The sequence below is a fragment of the Engraulis encrasicolus genome, unplaced genomic scaffold (genome assembly GCF_034702125.1).
Source record: "Engraulis encrasicolus isolate BLACKSEA-1 unplaced genomic scaffold, IST_EnEncr_1.0 scaffold_340_np1212, whole genome shotgun sequence".
Classification (NCBI taxonomy): domain Eukaryota; kingdom Metazoa; phylum Chordata; class Actinopteri; order Clupeiformes; family Engraulidae; genus Engraulis; species Engraulis encrasicolus.
Genome location: NW_026945633.1, coordinates 15887 through 38389, shown reverse-complemented (window position 1 = coordinate 38389; position 22503 = coordinate 15887). Strand labels below are relative to the sequence as shown.

The 22503-nt window shown below is 42.4% G+C and overlaps 1 protein-coding gene across 1 annotated transcript; it reads right to left on the bottom strand.

Annotated features, from left to right (window-relative positions):
* On the bottom strand, positions 1 to 22503 carry LOC134443536 (uncharacterized; the record flags this gene model as incomplete). The annotated part of the gene is made up of 4 exons (XM_063193298.1): positions 21917 to 22503; positions 5124 to 5242; positions 4292 to 4778; positions 1 to 766 (listed from the first exon to the last, which is right to left on the bottom strand). Coding segments are annotated over exons 1-4 (1959 nt in total), but the record flags the coding sequence as incomplete, so codon positions are not given.

Here is a 22503-nt window from a genome sequence, read left to right as displayed (position 1 = left end):
AGGGTCAGGGCCAGGGCAAGGGTCAGGGCCAGGGCCAGGGTATAAGTCATAGTAATAGTCATAGTCAGGGTCAGGGTCATAGTCAGGGACAGGGTCAGAGCCAGGGTCAGGGCCAGGGCCAGGGCCAGGGTCAGGGCCAGGGCCAGGGTATAAGTCATAGTAATAGTCATAGTCAGGGTCAGGGTCATAGTCAGGGACAGGGTCAGGGTCAGGGTCAGGATCAGGGCCAAGGCCAGGGCCAGGGCCAGGGCCAGGGTCAGGGTCATAGTAATATTGATAGTCACGGTCAGAGTCAGAGTCAGAGTCAGAGTCAGAATCTGCTGATGGGAAGATGGTGTCAATGATAGTGATTCTGTCAGGATCCCACACACAATCCTCCTCCAGCCCGCTCTTCACCATACCACAGTTGGGCGGCACCCAGGCCGTGTCGTAGCCGTGGTCATGCCAGGTCTTCTGCAGGGGGTGGCCCTGGCAGTCGATTTTTTTCACCCTCCCAACTCTTACTTTCACTTTGATGACCACTCGCTGCGATTCAGGAAGCTCCAGAGGGTACCTGCATGCCTTCTGCAGATCCCGGCTGAGGTAGACTCCTCTCCCCAGCATGCCGCCGCTGGACTGCCTGAAGCCAGACCTCTGGATGCCTTTAGCAGCTTCTCTGGAAGTGCCGTGGTACATGGTGTAGACTCCGTGATCACGAGGTCGTTCAAAGCTACTAAGGCGAGGACGGTCAGGTGGAAGGAAATCGTCTTCTGCCCACATGTTGATTCTTCAGTTCTTAAAATGGTTATAAAAAAGGATAGACAGTTGGCAAAGGTACTTGGCTGAATATATACTATATAGGCCTACTATATACTATACTGTATACTACCAAGCCGACTCAAAACATGAACATACTGCATGAAATTTGTTAACGTCATGTAAGATTCTTATTCTACTAGGTCATTTTAGTCAGAGCAGTTGGTTGTAAGTATCTGGACTTCATACTGTATTTTAAGTTTACCATTTTGTCCCTGTCACAAAAAAAGCTTGAAATCTTCAAATCCCATTGAGTCAACCATTCCAGATTGTATTAATGCGGAAGGTATTAAAAGAATATTGGGAATTTATTCACCTTATTTGATCAACAGCTTTCGAGACAGGTCCAAATGAAGATATCCTCAAAAAGTGTTCTCCCCTGACTGAGCAGGTGGCTGTATTTATTGTGTCCTTTATATTTTAATCTGTGTCAAAACAGATTCTAAATGTCTCTGTTTATTTCTTGCACCTTCTGTAAATATTGTATACTTTTTGGACTATGACCTCTATGACCATGATAATTTGTTTTCTTGACAGTGTGCAAGAGCTATTGCCCTTTTGATTAAAGATTTTAGATAATAAATGAATACAGTATGCCATTTTACACCGAAATATAAATAAATGAATCAATCAATGCATGGCCTTGTGACTCTTTTTCATTCTGATTGTTGACGATGAGGAGCTTTGTGGTTTAGGTTGGTGAACAGACTACAGAACATTATAAACCTAAACAACTGATGAAGATGAAATTTCACAAACCTTTGCTTGCCCTGATAGGTCTCAGCCGATGAAAAATGTAAATATCCTCTCTGGATTGGCAAGAATCCTGCTTGATGGTCAGTTCAGTAAAAGTTGTCTGAATCCGGCAGTAAACTGACTTCATAAAAAGCTTCGCTCAGCAGGCTGGGCTAGTGTGAGACAGGATGTAGGTGTTTGTAAAAGCGTGAGGTCTTGTTTCAGTTTCATTTCTAATAAGAGAGCATGATGTGCCATTACAGGAAGATGTTTTCTTATAGGCTATACTGTATGGTGATTGGCGATATGTAGGCCTATGTAACTTTTCTTTTAGGCTCTGTAGTTACGGTGCAATACGTTCTTTAGTAATGTTGTTGTTTGTTTATTTAGAGTTAAGTCTAAATTTTGAAGTCATACAAATATTTAACAGAAACGAATGCATGTGAGTAGTTTTCAGTTTGTTCAGGTGAGATTTTAAATGTTCTGATATGAAGGCAGATTAAATGTCATGTGGGCATGGCTCTGGATTTGCACAACAGATTTGCTTTAGTGTGTGTGTGTGTGTGTGTGTGTGTGTGTGTGTGTGTGTGTGTGTGTGTGTGTGTGTGTGTGTGTGTGTGTGAGCGAGCGAGTGAGTGATTGAGTGAGTGAGTGAGTGAGTGAGTGAGTGAGTGTGTGTGTGTGTGTGTGTGTGTGTGTGTGTGTGTGTGTGTGTGTGTGTGTGTGTGTGTGTGTGTGCGTGCGTGCGTGCGTGCGTGCGTGCGTGCGTGCGTGAGCATGCCTGTGTGAAGCCACCAAAACTACATTCATCTGGCAAGAGTCAGGTTCAGGGCAGCTCTGGCTGGGCCCCAGATATACAGCATAACCCATTTATATGTGTAATACATAGTATAATATATAATATGTATAACAGTATAATACATTTAATGTAATGAGGACCTATAATTCCATCCCCCCACCCCCAATTTAATCTGATAAACCTATGCAGATGTCCAGTCAAGTCAGCTTTTATCGTCACATTCTTCATTTGCACAAGTCATGCAAGGAAAATTAAATTAAGTTTCTCTCTCTCTACCATGCCAAGACATAACCTACAGGACTGACATTTTACAGACTGACATAAAGTGCAAGACTGGACAGGTAACACGGATGGATGTTATTTCCCCATTTAGAAACAATATGTTAAACATACACAAAGCATATTATTGTACACCACAGCAATCTTCCACATCCAATTACAACAGAGTTAATACATTTTGACTACCCCATAAGCTTGTTGTTCAGCTCAGCAGGGTAGGGGTCTAAATGTGCATTAAATCGTCGTAGCACTGCTGCTGTTCTTTAGACATGACAACCAACCGTATAGGGCAGTGTTTCCCAACCTTTTTTGTCTTGTGTACCCCCTAAGCATTTTTGTTGTGCCAGGAGTACCACCTAAGTCATGTTCTATATCGCTTTCTATATTCCAATGCAAATAAGCTCCATACATTTGTTAAAACTACATTTTCCTACGTAGCCCCTGAGGTGTGTTCGCGTACCCCTAGTGGTACACGTACCCCTGGTTGGGAACCAACCGTATAGGGCACCGCCTTCTGTCTCCATCCTACAAGGCAGACAAAACTAGCGCAGGTGGTGCTGAGGATAATTGTATACTGTGTACTTTTGTATACTCTTTCATTCAGTGGTGGACGAAGTAAAAGTAAAAGTACTTTCGTGGTGTAATTACAACAGTAGCACATGATATTACATAGCTGTTACACCATTTACTCCATTCTACCAACCTATTGAGATAGACTTTGTTATTTCTGAAAAGCTATAAAAATCTAACAAGGACCCACCACAAACTCAACCAAGCCTGTGCAGAATCAGCTTATCGTAAGACAAGTATATTCGTCTACTTTTTACTCCGATAAGTTACCTGTGTTGGAAAGAATCTGTGTTACTTTTTTTTACTTTTACTTTTACTTTGTCCACCACTGGTTTTATTTAATTTCATCAGTTGATATTGGCTATGTGGTAACTGATGATCATATTACAGTGTACTTCAAAAAGTAAGTGGGAAGACACAGCACTCACAGAAGGTCTCGATTCGCCCCCTGCAACACAGATGATGAAAAGAGAACTTTCTGAAGTTTATTTAATTTCAACTCTTTTGCATTTGCACATTTGGGGGACAACCAGGCTTTTTGTCCCGGGCCCTGGGATAAGGGGGGCCCAGAACTGGGCCCTCATTAAGTTTGTGATTAATGTTTCTATTTAATTTCAAAATAAGTTGGTTTTTGATAGAGGGAGATTGATAATTTTTTGTCCCGGGCCCAGCCAAACCTCAGCGGCCCTGGGTGTGTCATACCATTCTTTCCCCCTCCAGGACACGTGTATTTATTTATTTTTATTTTTCATTAACCATTTGTTAACAATATATATACAGTGAGGAGAATAAGTATTTGATCCCTTGCTGATTTTGTTGGTTTGCCCACTAATAAGACATGATCAGTCTATAATATTAATGATAAAATGTATTCTAATATGGAGAGACAGAATATCAAAAAGAAAATCCAGAAAATAACTTTCAAGAATATATTTTAATTGATTTGTATATCATAGTCATTTTGAGACAGTTGCTCAGCAATAAAACATTTTTTATCTTTGGTGGAAACAAGATTTTGAAAAGAAAAATGCAAAATTGCCCAAAAAATGCGATGCATTTAGTATTCATAACATCTCATATCAGCCGATTGTACAGCTGGAGGAATTTTTAGACTCCTGCTGAGAGTCAGGGTCAGGGTCAGAGTAAGAATCTGCTGATGGGAAAACGCTGCGGATGACTTGAATTCTGTCAGGATCCCACACACAATCCTCCTCCAGTCCGCTCTGCACCATACCACAGTTGGGCGGCACCCAGGCCGTATCGTAGCCGTGGGCATGCCAGGTCTTCTGCAGGGGGTGGCCCTGGCAGTCGATTTTTTTCACCCTCCCAACTCTAACTTTCACTTGGATGACTGCTCGCTGCGATTCAGGAAGCTCCAAGGGGTACCTGTTGGCCTTCCGGAAATCCCTGCTGAGGTAGACTCCTCTCCCCAGCATGCCGCCACTGGACTGCCTGAAGCCGGACATCATAATGGCAAAAGACGCTTCTCTGGAAGTGCCGTGGTACATGGTATAGACTTCTTGATCACAGGGTGGTTCAAAGCTGCTAAGGCGAGGACGATCAGTTGGAAGGAAATCGTCTTCTGCCCACATGTTGATTCCTCAGTTCTTAAAATGGTTATAAAAAAGGATAGACAGTTGGCAAATGTACTCAGCTGAAGTAAAAAAAAGTTTTTTTTTAAAAGATATACTACCAAGCCGACTCAAAACATGAAAATACTGCATGAAATTTGACAATGTCATGTAAGATTCTAATTCTATCAGGTCATTTTAGTCACTTCAGTTGGTTGTAAGTAACTAGACTTTATACTGTAGGCCTATGTTTACCATTTTACCCTAAAACACGCTGTCACAAAAAGCTTTAAAATGTTCAAATCATATTTAGTCAACCATTTCAGATTGTATTAATTCGGAAGGTATTAAAAGAGTATTGAACATTTATTCACCGTATTTGATCAACAGCTTTCGACACAGGTCCAAATGAACATAATCCTGAGAGAGCGCTTTCCCTTGACTGAGCAGGTGGCTGTATTTACTGTGTCCTTTGTGTGCTTTTGATTTCAATCTGTGTTAGAACAGATTCTAAATTTGTTTATCTCTTGCACCTTCGGTAAATATTTTATACAATTTGGACTATGACCTCCTTGCTCAGCTGTGGATGTTTGACTTGGCTAGCTATGAGGTTTGCACAAAGGCACAAAAGTAGACCTGTAAGGGTCCCAACCTTGCAAGCGCCTTTGTCTCCATCTGCTGGACATTTTTTATACTTACAGGTGCCTGCATTTTGCTTACCTGAAATCTGTTCCATTGTCTGTGATGCCATTTACCTGTGATCGTTTGACCTTGTTGTCTCTCTGCCCCTCAATTGGATTTTCTGTTGGACATTTTTGCTAAAATATTATTTTATTTTCCTTTTTCATGCACTATTGACTGGATTTTTAGTTTTTGTCTTTTTGGGCTTTGAGAGACTTTTATGCCCTGTGAAGAGGAGTTTTTGTGTTTTTTCATTGGATGTCTCATGTGACAAAATAAATCAGGATTTCTCTGGATTTCTTTCTGCTTTTGGGTCCAATTTCTATAGTCCAGCACAACTAGGACCAGGACAACTCAGAAGATTAGGAAGTACAAAACCCTTTCGGAACTGGCAGTGTTTTTGTACAAAACCCTTTCGGAACTGGGAGTGTTTTTGTACAAAACCCTTTCGGAACTGGGAGTGTTTTTGTACAAAACCCTTTCGGAACTGGGAGTGTTTTTGTCACTGGCGATTCTAGGGGGGGGGCAGGGGGTGGCCAGGGCCACCCCTGGGACGCTATTGTCCACCCTACTGGCCACCCTTGATTCGACAAGTAATTCATAAAAAATATATATTTTTAAAAATACATAAATAAATATAGGCCTAGGCTACAATAATAACAACAGTATAAGACCAATAATAGGTAGGCCTAATTATCAGGTAATCATTCAAGTTCGTCAACCCAACAACAAACAAGAGAAAACTGTCAATCCATGGTGATCGCTGGCTGACAGATCTAGGGTCAGTTTTACACTTTAACTAACACGACAGTCGTTGGACTGATGCTGCACAAGGCTGATTTCTGATCAGTAGGCTTACACGAGATGACCACTGCGTGTCGCCTGCTGCCCCTATAGTCGCTTATTTATCGTGAAAGATCTGGCAACCCCGCACCAGCGATGCTGAGGAGCACTGTGTCACCTGCAGTTCCTTCACGAGAGACCGCATCCACTAACTGCCTGGACAGTCTAATTTGGACAATAAGGTATGGCAATTTAATGATTTGTTGATTGTCTGAATGTGTTGGAAAACCTAATTTTGAAAACTTTATGCAAGTATTAGCAGCCAGGAAGAGCCAAAATACGAGATAGCTACACGAAACAACAACATGACTAAATGAGAGCAAGTTAGTGTTGTGGCAGCTGCAAAGTAGCACAGCACAATCCTAACGTGCACGTCAGTTTATTTTTTTGTTGATAACAGGATAGCTAATATGAAACCGTTTGGATAGGGACATGGCATGGATAGCATTGGCCCATTGGCCACACATTGGAAAGGGTAGTCGGTTGTTATCTACAGTCAGGATCGGTAGGCAGACGTCAGTACCTAGCTCGAAACCTAGCATGTGAAATGAACTAATGCTAAGCTGGACTATGATTGTTGTGATGCCTTCTCTCAGTGAGAAGCTTCTCCTTTGCTTCTTCGATTGTCTTGACTTTTCTTGGAGTTTAAATCAAACTTAAACTAGAAATGCATTCTCACAGAAAATGCTGGAAGCGGGCTTGCCTTTTGGGGCCGAGATGAAACAAAGTACTATTGAGAAAACAAAGCTAAAAGAAATCTTGGGGAAAACTCCATCCACCCAGTCAGAAGTTATGGGCCAAACAATTCAGCCATCTTGGATTCAGCCATCTTGAAAGTGTTGTAGCTCTGCGTTTTGGGGATATACTAAATGACATACATGGTATTTTAAGTCGGCTAAGGAACACTGCATATGATCATTTTGAAAATCAACATGGCTTCGACTGGGGTTCGAACCTCCAACCTCCATATCCCTAATTCAGCACATTTGCCATGCATACTAAATGACATACATGGCATTTTAAGTTGGCCAAGGAACACTGCATATGATATAATTTTGAAAATCAACATGGCTTCGAGCGGGATTCGAACTCACAACCTCCATATCTGTAATCCAACCCCTTTGCCATTGATATTAAATGACATACAATACATGATATTTGAAGTTGGCTAAGGAACACAGCATATGATATCATTTTGAAAATCAACATGGCTTCGACTGGGGTTCGAACCTCCAACCCCCATATCCCTAATTCAGCACATTTGCCATTCATACTAAATGACATACATGGCATTTTAAGTTGGCCAAGGAACGCTGCATAAGATATAATTTAGAAAATCAACATGGCTTTGACTGGGATTCGAACCCCCAACCTCCATATCTGTAATCCAGCACATTTGCCATCCATACTAAATGACATACATGGCATTTTAAAGGGACAGTTTGGTCAATTTCAACATGCAGTTGTAATGCTCACACTACCCTGGACTTGTCAGTGCCTGAGATTTTTTGTTCTTCTTCTTCAGCCGTTTCCGAGATCTTGGTCATTGTAATGGGGGCAGCTCTTTATTTACATTTCAAAAAAACATTTTTATTTATTCCCAAAAACATCCAAAAGGTTATAAAACATCAGCAGACAACTAGCAAACAGCAGTACCTTTTGGGAAAATATTTGGAGTTGGCCTATGTTTCATTTTTTAAAAATGTAAACAAACGCTGCCCCCATTAGAATTGCTCATATCTCGGAAAGGGCTGAGCCGAAAAATGTGGCATCACCAGGTACTGACAAGTCAAGGGTAGCGTGAGCAATACAACTGCATGTTGAAATTGACCAAACTGTCCCTTTAAGTTGGCCAAGGAACACTGCATATGATATAATTTTGAAAATCAACATCGCTTTGACTGGGCTTCGAACCCCCAACCTCCATATCTGTAATCCAGCACATTTGCCATGCATACTAAATGACATACATGGCATTTTAAGTTGGCCAAGGAACACTGCATATGATATAATTTTGAAAATCAACATCGCTTTGACTGGGCTTCGAACCCCCAACCTCAATATCTGTAATTCAGCACATTTGCCATCCATACTAATTGACATACATGGCATTTTAAGTTGGCCAAGGAACACTGCATATGATATAATTTTGAAAATCAACATGGCTTCAACTGGGGTTCGAACCCCCAAACTCCATATCTGTAATTCAGCACATTTGCCATTCATACTAAATGACATACATGGCATTTTAAGTCGGCCAAGGAACGCTGCATATGATATAATTTTGAAAATCAACATGGCTTTGACTGGGGTTTGAACCCCCAACCTCCATATCTGTAATTCAGCACATTTGCCATCGATACTTAATGACATACATGGTATTTTAACCTGGCTAAGGAACACTGCATATGATATAATTTTGAAAATCAGCATCGCTTCAAGTGGGATTCGAACTCTCAACCTCCATATCTCTTATCCAGCACATTTGCCATTGATAATAAATGACATACATGGCATTTTAAGTTGGCCAAGGAACAGTGCATATGATATAATTTTGAAAATCAACACAGCTTCAGGTGGGCTTCGAACCCTCAACCTCCATATCTCTAACCCAGCAGCATGCATTACCACTAAGCCAAGCAGCTAGCTGTCATGCACAGTCCAGCAAGACTATATTACATTGCAATGCAGAGCTGAACTTCTAGAATGGTTCCTCGCACCTGCTCGTTAAGAATAGAATCTTGAGACAGTGACAGTTGAAATGGAACACTTCACTGGCTGCACCTGTTGTGATTGACTGAAAGACACTTAGTATTGAGCTCTAAACTGGGGAGAAAATGAGAATGAGTTTTTTGTCTTTACAACATCGTTGTAAAAAAACTGAAAGGAGTTGGCACGTGTCCTTTTCACAGATCGGAGTCATGCTTGTGATCTCTCTAACAGTCTTTGAATGAAGTTTATAGGTTAAATTTTTCAGGCACAAATGGACCTCCGTGTGGGACATGCGCTGATCTCTTGAAAAATGCCCTTTTCGAAAGACTGGGATTCTCCATAGAGCCAGGCCTGTTTTTTTTTACAAACCTGCCATTTAAAAAGTATTGGGAGTTGGGAAATGAAACTTTCACAATTTGGAGACATCCCATAGAGCTCGCTAACAACGCGTCAACTAAACTTCTAGGTGAAAGTGTTGATGTTTTATGACCGAAAAAGCCTCCTACACTCTAATCTCTAGAGTGGCGGAACTTTGGTTCATGGAGGTTCCACCACTATTTTCAATGGGGACCCAGGCTTTCACAAAATCGCCAAAAACGGGAAAACGACAAGAGACACGGAAAAGCCTATTAATATACGCGATCTCCAAGCCGAGCCGGTCGTTTTAGTGTTTGAACGGTGTCTCTATCTCGAAAGGTCTAGGAGGAGATCCCTGCACAAGACCAATAATAATAATGAAAGAAACAGGACTTAGAGATTACTATAAACGGGCCTTGCTCTGCAAGGGCCATGCTCTGCATGGTCCTTGCTCCGCAAGCCCGCTTAATAAAGTCGGAGTAAGTCATAGTACAAGATACAATATATTTTATTGTCATGTGTATATATATGAAACATATATATACAATGAAAAGCTTCCCTGCTCTGGTAGTCCCAAAAAAGGTAAAAAAAAAAGAATGTTAAAAAGGCAAAAAAAGTAGGAAAAAATATATATATTTAAAAAGTTGAAAAAGTTGAAAGCTGCAAAAAATAAATAAAAAATTGGCAGGTTGGAGAAAGGGGAGATGTGATGAGTGAATTCCTTCCTATGTCTGTGTTTTTGAATTCAACAGTCTGATACACTGAGGGAAGAAGCTGTCCCTGAGTCGGCTGGTGTGAGCACGTAAGCACCTGTATCTCCGGGCAGATGGTAGAAGGGTGAAGTGTGTGTAGCTGGGGTGGTGCGGATCAGCTATAATTCGTTTGGCCCTCCTCAGACACCGCTGATTGTAGAGATCCTGGATGTTGGGTAGATCTGCTTTGATTGTCCGTTGAGCAGATTTGATGACTCGCTGGAGGTCTCTCCTGTCTTGGGCAGTGGTGTTACCATACCAGGCTGTGAAATTACCAGTTAGTATGCTTTCTATTGTACAGCGATAGAAGTTGGCCAGTATCCTACTCTCCATTCCATATCTGTGCAGCCGTCTCAGAAAAAACAGTCGCTGTCTAGCCGTCTTAGTGATGCAATTGATGTGATGAGACCAGCTGAGATCCTCCTTGATGTTGACTCCTAGGAATTTATAGCTCTTAACCCTCTCCACTGCAGTATCAGCGATGTAAATTGGCTGGTGTGGCTGGTGTTGTGTCCTCCGGAAATCCACGATCAACTCCTTTGTTTTGCTGACATTCAGGAGTAGATTGTTATCCACACACCAGGTTGACAATGCCGCCACCTCAGCCCTGTAGGCTGACTCATCTCCATTTGTGATGCAGCCAATTACCGTAGTGTCGTCAGCAAACTTAATGATGGTATTGGAATTGTGAATGGCTCTGCAGTCATGTGTGAAAAGGGAATAGAGTAGGGGGCTGAGCACACATCCCTGGGGCGCGCCGGTGCTGAGGCAGAGTGTGGAGGAGGTGAACTTGCCCAGTCGCACTGCTTGAGGCCTATCGGTGAGAACGTTTAGAATCCAGCTGCAGAGTGAAGGATTAAGGTTTAGAGATTGCAACTTTAACACTAGTTTGGATGGAATAATTGTGTTGAAGGCAGAGCTGTAAGTAGTAGTAAAGAGCACCTCTGCCTCTTTCGAGTAAGCAAGTTCACATCAGTCACAGATGTGTTGCCTAAACCTAGCCTGATAAACCAGCCTAAATGTATTGGATGTCTTAATTTAGTCTGGCTCCGATGAATGGATAAAACGGAACATTGTTGATGAGCACAACCCGTTGTCTTTCAAACCATGTCTGTGCTAATAGGCCAACGCTCTGACCAATCAGCGCAACTGATTGTGACGTAGTAAGCGCGACAGAATCTGTGGTGGAGGGAGGGGACTGTAAACAAGGGAAGTGGTGAAGCTGTGAGCAGGACAGTGGATAACTTTAACGTTTTGAGATGGAGTCTTTTTGCCAAAAAGACATGCGAGTTGCCGGTGTACTACAACACTATACAAAACTGTTCCAAAGTTCAACTTCAGCTTTGTCGGTTTCAGCGAACGTCTCGCATGCATCGAGGAAGCCCACGGTGTTAAACATACTTGAAAGAGATCTTCCTGTATTTATAGGCCGTCAGGTCACCTCAATTTTCGTTCATTCTCGCTCCACAGCATCCGAACACGATGCCCATAAGATGATGAACTGACCAAAGCTATTGTAGCGCGAGTCTGGGGGGTTACTTCAGTTGTGTACGCATGTTCTATGATTCTGTTCTATGGTTTGGTGGGTGCGAGGCACTGTTGGGGTTCGAATAAGGGGAGCGGGGAGTTCTCTCTGTTTACTGTGAGAGATCTACGTAGCAGCTGTGCTACAGTTGGGTTACTGGTAAGCAGTGTACTTGTTCATTATTTTTATGTGGCGTGGCTGTGGCCAACTGTCTCCATTAAACGGACACTTCTGTCTACATCAGGGGTGCTCAGACTTTTTCATCATGTGAGCTACTTATTGAAATGGGTGTGTGACAAAGATCTACCCTGGGTTCGGGGGTTACTCCTCGGGAAAATGTGAAAATACAGCTGTTAGAAATGCAATTGTAACGCAATATGAGAATGTACTGTACAAATGACTATACATCAATAATGAAAGGTGAATCAGTGGTGAATAACAACCTCATACAGACTTTATTTACTGTAAATTATGCCTGTTTTTTATCACAAAGGGAGACCACACTGTAGTATCAACTTATGATAAATTTCATTTTCATAAATGAACATAGGTAGGCCTAATATTAATGAAGACTGTTAATTATGTGCCCTCTTGGTTTCTGGACAGATTTTATGTAGGCTAATCCCCCTTTTCACTTTAATATGAGGGCAGAGCGATTTTCTCCCTCCCTGAAGTGTTATTTCATGTGTGCATGCTTGCTGTCACCTATTTGAAGTGATGTTGGTTTGGGATTTCATGGAGGACGTTTTTAATGCCACTGTGAGAAGTAGGCAGAACAGCGGTTTGTGGGCGTTTGGCGGTTTCACGTGGATATTGTCTTCGTGGACATCCCAAGTTCCCAAAAAATAAATAAGGAGACATACTGAATGAACCGAAAAGCGCGCTCTCTGTCTAGCGGTCGCGATGAGCAGACCATTTGAAAAGACGCGCCTGCACTCAGGTTAAACAGGCACACCGCATTCACTCTCCCCTCGCACGCGTGACTATGAAATCTAATCGAAGTAGCCAACTCCACGCTCAATGCGGGAGTTGCATTTTGCCTGCACTTTTCAGAGCATTGTAAAAAAAAAGCAGGGGATTGCCGGTGTTCGGGCTGTTGTTTTCTTCTCTGGCTGTTTCTTTTGAGCGGTGACGCTGCCTGTAGGCTGAACATATGGCACACGGTATCTGCAAACGTCTCGTGCCGTCCTATTTTTTGTGCTCGGATGTTATAACTTATGAAGATTTTGTTGAGTGTGGCGCTTGACACTGACCGTTACCCTCCTTATCTGAAGACGTCGTTGTGTTTATGGTAGGCCTATTTAGTGTAGACGTCTGAGGTTAGCCTGACAGATTCTGGGTATCAGGGAATGTTTTTTTTTTTTTTAAAATGTCCTACGATCTACCAACACTGCCTTCGCGATCGACTGGTCGACCGCGATCGACGTAGGCCTATTGAGCACCCCTGGTCTACATCCTGTGTGTTCCCTGGCTACCAAACGCTACACTATGTTTCACTTCAGAGAGGTTCGGATCGTGAAAACATCCAAGGGTATTAGACGTTTACAGAAGAATATTTTCCTTAGCTGAATGAGGAGACACGATACACCACGTGACCGCGCTAAACCAATCACGTTGCCGATTTGGACAGCTATCAATCCTCTTGCGTTCCACAAATAGAGCTCTTCAGCGTTGACGTCAACTTGTATGCGGCGTTTGGACTACCGGTTCGATGGCGATTTTTTACATTGCAAAACGCCATAGAGATTCAGGTTTGGCAAAAATATAAGTTGCACGGCAACAACTAACATTAGCGTGTCCCCGCATCCCTTTCTCATTAGTGGAACGGATCGTATCATCATGTTGGTGTATTCACATGTTAAATCATGACGATTATAATTCAATATTGCTAACCCCTTTCTGATCATTAAAACTTCCGAACTACATACTTTCCTTTGGTTGCCATGGGTACACCCCTCAGCACGTACATGCCGTTAGATACAGGCGCCGCTTCTGTAGTCGCCAAAAGCTTCCGGGTTTAGCATATGGACGCAACATCGTATTTATGTCGAAGTTTGACACAAAATGATCAACCATGTCATACCTACAGCCTATTTTTAACACCCTCGACAGTTTGCGGGGGTTCGCTAAGCGCGTGCTTGCACTCGGAGCTTATTTGAAATTTACCCCTATTCATTCCCAATGGAGGCCGGAAGCCGATACAAACCAGGAAGTCCTTAAATGCTAACATGAAAGACTACAATCTACTACATGCTTCCGCGTTACTGAAGAACTCTATTGTACTAAAATAAGGTTTTTAAAATATATATCTCTCTAAGGAAGACAGATTGATTCTTAACAGTTAAGAATGACCGTGATTAATTTCTATCTTGAAGAACAATAATGCATGAGGGTGCCAAAGGCAAAGACATTAGCCCAAATAGAAATAGGCCTACAATATCAATAATATCCAAGATCATCAATAATGATTGTTCATATAGGCTATACAAAGTGGTCCAACTGTTAAACTGTGCTTCAAAAGGCAATGCAAGTTACCTTTCATGATATATACATTTAAAAAAAATAAATAAATGGAAACAATTCCAATTTTCAGTGATATTCATTCATGCATTTAAAGTGGGATAAATGGATCCTAACATTATCAAACACAAGCAGGTAATTGGAGTGCTTCTGGGTCTTCACCTTTTTTCCTTGGTGCTCATCAGTGTAGGGGCTGTCAAACTTGGTCCAGGAAGACAGATGCTGAGGCATTGTAGCCAAATAAAAAAGGAAAAAAAAAAATGCAACCTTGAGTGCCTCGGCATCCTGGATTCATAACAGTGGTTTATTTATAACAAAACAATAATGCAAGTTGAGGTAGATACCTTTTTTAATCAATAATGGAAGTAATTATAATTATCAATATAATGGATATGCAGTTATTCATGTGGTAATTTATCCATTACTAGATACACAACACATACAAACAGTCATAAGTATATGCTTCAATAGACTGGCCTAACTGCATGGTTGTACCTAAACAGGAGGACTAGGGCATCGGTCTACAACCCCTTGGTGGCAAGGAAGATGGAGGCAAGGCAAACAATTACAGGCTGCCCTTTTAATGTATGCCATTGAAATGTTGACAAAATTATCCACTGTTGGCTCCTTAGTGGCACCTAGAATCCAGCTGACTAAATTATTAAGTACAAGAGGAACAGCTGTTTGTGCTTTACTGAGCGTCTGTAGTCTTCTGCAGTGGGAGGCCATGGGAACAACGTTGTCCTTTTTCAGTGTTACTATCTGTCTGGCTCATTTTGCTGGACTGTCACAATCTGTTTCCACACCTAAGGGTAACATGTCGAAGACCATATCTGTTGACAAAGTCTGAGCAGCAAACAACAATTCAGGCATTCAGTATTACAAGTGGTGGGGGTGAATAACACAAGATGCCGGCGGTCGGAGTCTCCTCTTCAATGTATCCTGTCAATAACAACAAATCAAACAGAAAAATTCATGAGTCATGAATACCGGCAAAGGGGGGCTTGATATTGTAGTTTGTTAACATGGTGGGCAGTGTGGCATAATGATTAGTGAGGTGGTCTTAAGATCAGACTAGGGTTGCTGACTCAAATCTCTGACCACTGCATACACCTCCATCCATGCCTAAAGTGCCCTTGAGCAAGGCATATATCCCAACATTGCTTTAAGGAAGGTAAACTATACTCTTTAAATTACTGTAAGCATTACTGTAGCATCACACTGCCATAAGACTTCTGCCTTCCTACTACAAAATAATACAGGTGGCAAGATGAATGGTCACACACATGTATGAAATTTGCCTTTATTTCGACAAATAATAAATTGCCTTGCAAACACCTGTAGCTTGAAACAGACAACAACTCCACTTGACTGAACCAGGCCAATATGTATTCCTCAATTTGTCTCATTACTTAGAAAGTACATGTGTGTTGGGCACACCCTTGTATGTGTATTTGTGTGAAGTTAAGATATGACTTACTGTTGATTCTCTGCTCTGGCAGGATCCCTCAAAACCTGGTATTCCGTGGGTAGCAACTTTTGGGTAACTGCACCTCGAGATCCACACAGTCAATGTCCTTGATATGAAGGTCCTGTGTAGGTCCTTTACTTCAGGAGCTTGCACAAAAGAAAAAAAAAGAATGTAGCTGGCAGACAAACAGTAGCCTATATTTTCGCTGGTGAACTGGTACAGTTGCATATTGTTAAGATCAAGCACACAGACATGATCCTCATTAACATTCACACTACCTATTACAATCAGTGTGTTAACTTGTGACAACAGATTGTAGGCCTAATAGACTGCTGGATATTGTTAACACAGACCCCCTCAATAACTCAGATGGGGTGGGGAACAGTCCTTAACTCAAACACAACATTTGGCTATGATAAAGTACAACCAAGACATCTTTCCACAGATGATAGAACTAGCTTACCCGTCTGTGTGTCTTTGATGAAACCTTTTTGTCTGTCAGATGTGTTCTCCTAGCTTGCCAAAAAAATACCTGAAGGCCTTCCCTTTGTCACGTTTCCCCCTGTGGAAAATCAGTACGTTATTCTTCAATCACAAAGCAATTAAGTCCATATAAACTAGCTTCTTAGTGTTATTTCCACATCAACGGAACAATTAATTCAACATAATTGAGCAAGTGCGTTGTGAGAGATCATCGAGGGGCTCGATTGACTGGGGGTGGTTTCTCGGAATGCTCACCGCACTGAAGTGTTTGAGAATACAATCAATCACGCACAAGAATGAGTCTCAGAAGTAAATCGTTGGTTTACTCGGTGTATTAACTGTCTGAATACACGGTATCAGTGTGATTCTAGTGTAGATCACTCCACCGGTATGGCACTATTAGCTCCATAACATCGATGTTATTTTAGTGCGACGCGATGCTGGTCTCGTCGAAGTGCAGTGTACTAATTTCCAAAGTGTAAAATTTAACCTCTAGCCGCCGTACACAGCCGTTTATCTGTCATCCCCAGTCAATCAGCCCCACGTTCATCTCACACAACGTCCATGTAAACTTCAATCTTGCGACCACAGACTTTGTTTAGATAGTCAACATTAAAGACTGTAAACTGAGATTAAAAAGGGAGACGTCCGGGGCGACAGTCCATCTGTTACAATGGCAACAGGGTGAAGCGTTTACCAAATCATTACCGTCATCTTTTAGGAATATAAGACTTACTTTTCAAAGTTTTCACACACCCTGACGTTGTTAAGAGCATGACACTTACCATTATATGAGGTGAACCTCGTCCACTCCGAGGACCTTGTCTTGGAAGACAACACGTCGCGTTCAGCAAAAGCCATGCCTCCTGACTGCTCCGAAGACCAACTGGCACTGACGACACATTTTTATGTTTGCTGGGTTATCGACGCCCAGTTGCATGGCAGTGAGTCCAAAATTGCTCGCCTCCTTCGCCTGGTCTACCATTAGGGCTAACAAGGGCGAGACGACTACCGGTACTACCATCGGGTTTTCAAAGAGCCCCATCCTTTTGCCATAGCCTGTCGGTAACACGGCGAAAACGTCCTTCTTAAAAATGAATGAACGTAGAGCCTCCTCTTGCTCACGTTTTAACGAAAACCCCAAGTCTAATTCTTCCAAAACTGATGCCAATGCAGAATCAAACGAGCGCTGTTCCATTGCCGCCGCCATCTTTCTTGTTGTGCTTTCTCCACTGCCCAGCGTCTCACTGCTATGTCGTCACTCCCTCAAAACCCCGCCCCAGAACCCTCTGCCCCGCCCGCGTTGATTCAAAACACATCTCTGCGTTGTGATTGGTTTAGTTGCCATCTTGCCAGATTCAGGGCAAGATTCAAAATGAATAGTTGTTCGATACCAGACCCACCCGCAGCTGAAAATTTTTCAGCGTCCAGCAGGTGGCGCTGGTTTACCAGGCTAGCCTAAACCCACAGCGCTAGTCCACTTCAGAGTATGACTCCCCCCCCCAATAGCTAAATTTGCGGTACATATTTGACCTCAAATGTGTCAATATATCGTAATCCTTTTGTTCAAACGTAGCGAAAATAAATCGTCACGCACACAAAATCATGGTACAGATGTGAGTTTGTTCACCAACGAAATTCACGTCATGTAATTTCTTTGCTAAAACCCTGCAGCCACGGCTTTAGAATCAGCCACTGCTCACAGCTGTAATTGCCTTGCAGGCCGACGGCGCCTCAGACTTGAAATTCACGTCATGTAATTTCTTTGTTAAAACCATATGCCACTGCTTTGACATCTGACACTGTCAACATCAATAATATAGTTTTTTTGTATTCTGACATTGTTGAATGAAGTCAAAGTTGTTACTCTAAGGGGAACCACAACCACGAACACAAAACTCATGAACACAACATGTGTACTCTGCCAATTCGACAATAATCCCTCTGATATTGTAGCCAGTTACTATGCTTAGAAGTGAGTTGATTGAATGATTAATTGGTTGCATTGATTTGATTACATTTCCTCCAGTGAGTGACATTAAGATGAAGAGAAGAAACGATATTGAGAGCTTCTTTATCAAGAAAAAAAAAAGAGTCAGAGTCAGCTACAGCCAGTACCAGCACCAGTGCAGATGCCCACACAAGCCAGCAGCCTAGGGATAGTGTTGATGAGCAGTCCACTACCCCAATACAAGATGGTAGGTTGTGCATGGAAAGTTTGAATTAGTTACATGTAGCCCTTTCATGCACACCGTTCAACCAGTGGAACACTGTTATTGTCATCAAAAGGGTTCTGTCATAGTGCCACACTACATAACACAGGGTCTTTAGTAATACACAGGGCCGGTTTTAAGCATAGGCCGGCTAGGCGGTCGCCTAGAGCGCCATGTGAAGAAGGAGCGCCGAAATGGCGCTCTCCGATGCGTAATTTTGCGATATGAAGATTTTTTTATGAAGTCGCAATCAACAAAGCGTGGCGAAAGCGCTCCTCACGGCAAAGCGCCCCTCAGCCAATAGTAATATCGCTTCCAACTGTCTCAGGGAAGTCTGTGAACCAATAAACAGACAGTTCTGAGAAAGGGGGCGGGACGAGTGACAGCATGCGATCTATTTTGAATTTGGAGACTCACTCGAGAGACAGAGAGGGCAAGCGCAAACAGCAGTGCTCTGCTGGATGGAGAATTGTTATGTTCTCATTAAGCCACTCATTGCATGATGCAGGAGTTGCAGAGGCTGTTTTGGAACTATGTGATTTAATCAGCAACCGTTTGTGATTATGGAAAGCCTAATAGTTGTGAGGTTACTATTTGGAATTAGAGAGAAAAAGGGTTTTTTTATCTGAGAAATCGCTAGTTAGCATGCTAACATTAGCCAAGTATGCCAAGCAATGAAATCCAGTAAAGTAGCTGTTAGTAGCCTACTCACTACTCACTAACACCCACCTGATAATACTTGCTTAGGTTGACAATCAATGTAAAGTAAGACTGGTGGAATGTTTAAAACAATTTTAGCTGCCATATCTCCTTCCATCCACATGAATTACCTGCTTGTTGTAAGCTTAAAAAAACATTGTTTCCAGACCAGAATGACATAGCCTACATGAATCATGTAACAGAACCATGCACAGCATGTTTTCATATTGAGTGATGTAGTATTGCAGACAAGTGAGGCTATTTACTATATTTTGTATATTATGAAATTCAATAGCGTGACAGCTCTTCTCCCTTTCTCTCACCCTGTCCCTCCAGTTCAAACACATAGACAGCCTCTCATTCTCCTACTCACAAATGCACCACTATTTCCAGTCCAGAAATGAAATTGGTTTGGAATCATAGACAGCACAAATGTGTAGCTTATTAAAATTGTTATGCTGCCATGCTTTGTGATGCTGTAGGTAGTGTAGATAGGCTATCAATGCAGACCTCCTTGGTAGGCCTATTGTCTACACATGCATTTTACATGCAAATGTAGGCCTACTGTATCACTCTCCTGGCATTTCAATTTCATATTACAATTCAAACACATTGATAACCTCCCTCTCATCTGGGGTTGGGGGCCCCACCACCATCACATCCAACACACCACACAGTGAAGCTACTTTCATGCGACTCAATCTGATGTGTTGGTCGCCTGTCAAAAAGAACCAGAAATCCATTTGATGCAAAACGGTTATTGTTCTTGATGCTATTTAGTTAAGCTTACTACGGATATTACCCTTGTGTTCTGTAAGGTAGCCTATAAGAAAGAGTTTTTTTTTTTTCTTTCAAAGGTAAGGCGGGGGGGAGGGGGGGAGGGGGGGGGGGGGGGGGTGGCGCCAGAACTCAAACTCGCCTAGGGCACCAAATAAGCCAGAACCGGCCCTGGTAATACACTATGATAACTCTGGTAACGACAAAGGTATAACGCCATGCATTAAAGGGTTTAACAGCTGACAAATGTTGAGACAGAAGATGATGAACTAAAGATTTGTATTATATGTATATGTGCATGGACCTGTCTGTCTGTCTGTCTGTCTGTCTGTCATTTTAAACTATCCTTGTATTACCACAGTTGACCAGCCACATTTGGAGGAGGAGGAGACGGACTGTGAATCTGTGTTGTCTGGATCTCCACCTACTGAGCATGGTATGTCAGGTTCAGATGTCATTCATGAAGTTGGTGTCTACTCTCTCATACTTCAGTTATTTAAAAATGGCCAATTATGCATATTTATATGTGAATGCATAGCATTTAACCAGATTACACTGCACTTTCAATTAAAAGCCTGGCACATTAAAATAACTTAATGAGGATATGTGTGTGCATTTATCTTTAATTTCTGTGAATACGTACATAGAAAACAAAGACCTAAACATAGAACATTTCAATACTATACTATACTATTATTATTATTACATTATATTGCATTTGGCAGACGCTTTATAACCAAAGCGACTTTCAAAAGAGGACATATTCAAGCCAACATCACAAGCAAATACAATGTGCACAGGAGATATACAGAACAATAAGTGCAGTTGCAGAGGAGTTTTTTTGTTTGTTTTTTTTTTTGTTTTTTTTGTTTTTTTTAATTAAAGAGTAAATAACGAGTACACACACACAAACTAACTAAATATATATATATATATATTTTATACTACTACAAAATATTGTATTTGAAGTTCACTGGTGCTTTTCTTTAAAATGCAGGAAATAGCATAGAATAAATGCAACATTTTCTGTGTGGGAGGACCCCCGTATGTGTATATAATTCCATGATTCCATGGCCACCTCAGACTATATTTGTGTGTCATCTTGGCCACCCTAGTAAAAATGTCCTGGATACGTGTTTTTGTACAAAACCCTTAAGGAACTGGGAGTGGTTTTGTACAAAACCCTTTCGGAACTGGGAGTGTTTTTGTACAAAACCCTTTCGGAACTGGCAGTGTTTTTGTACAAAACCCTTTCGGAACTGGGAGTGTTTTTGTACAAAACCCTTACAGAACTGGGAGTGGTTTTGTACAAAACCCTTTCGGAACTGGCAGTGTTTTTGTACAAAACCCTTTCGGAACTGGCAGCGTTTTTGTACAAAACCCTTTCGGAACTGGGAGTGTTGTTGTACTTCCTAATCATCTGATTTGTGCTGGTCTACTTTTGTGCCTTTGTTCAAACCCCATTTTGCCTCAGTAAAGCAATTGTACTGACTGACCTTGTCTGCCTGACTGCATTGGATTCCATCCCTTGGTATTGTGGTGTATACTCCCTGCCTACTGTGCCAGAAACCAAGTGTATATCCCTGAGTCATTCCTGACACCCTCAGGGGGGTGTAGCAAAACACTTATAAATTCAGCACGTCCAAAATTCCCTTCTCTTGGTCATTGTCTCCCATGTTAGGCTTTCACTACCGCTGACCAGTTACAAGAAGAAAAACCAGTAAACACATGGTGAACCACTCCATTTTAATTGAAATCCTTTTAATACAAAATTCTCAATTAGCTATTTGTATTAAGGTTTATGGATATTATAACTATGTTGATTAAAAACATGGGGGTGGGGGTGGTGGGGTAGCCCCTTAATGCGCGCCGTACCTCCAGTGGCACGCTGTAATAGTCATTGAAATGTAACTACCACAGCACTACAATACTATGACAAAACACAGACCCTTTAGTAATGCACCACGACTTGGTCATTACCATACTGGTAACAACAAATGTATGAGGCCGCGTCTTAAGGGGTTAAGGGGCAGAGGGAAAGTGGCAGGGTGGTTAAAGTCCAGGCCTCTGTTAGTAGAAGGCTGATGCACCTGGCCATCCTTGCTGGCTCATTGGCCACCCAAAGTTGCTATACAAGGGGGGTTGAACGGGCTGGGGGAAAGGGGCAGGGTAGAAGGCTGATGCACTTGACCAACCTTGCTGGCTCAACACTGGCAACCCCGGGTTGCTGTAGGGGGGGTAAAGGTAGAAGGCTGGTGCACCTGGCCAACCTTGCTGGGCCAACATTGGGTAAATGATGTTCATGACCCGAATTCTGTTGGGATTCCACACACAATCCTCCTCCAGTCCGCTGGGCACCATGCCACAGTTAGGGGGAACCCAGGCCGTGTCATAGCCATAGTCGTGCCAGGTCTTCTGCAAGGGGTGGCCCTGGTAGTTGATCACAATCACCTTGCCCACATTCACCCACACCCTCAGAACAGCTTTTTCATGGTCGGGCAGGTTCAGAGGGTACTTGCTGGCCTTCTGCAGATTCCGGCTGAGGTAGACACCTCTTCCCAGCATGCCATCTTCGGACTGCCTGAAGCCCTGAACTTGGATGGCAGCGGCAGCAGCTTTGGATGTGCCGTGGTACATGAGGTATGTACCATTTTCTCCAGGTTCAGTCACGCTTTCAAGCCGAGGAGGCCCTTGGGGAGGAAAGTCACCTTCTGCCCACAT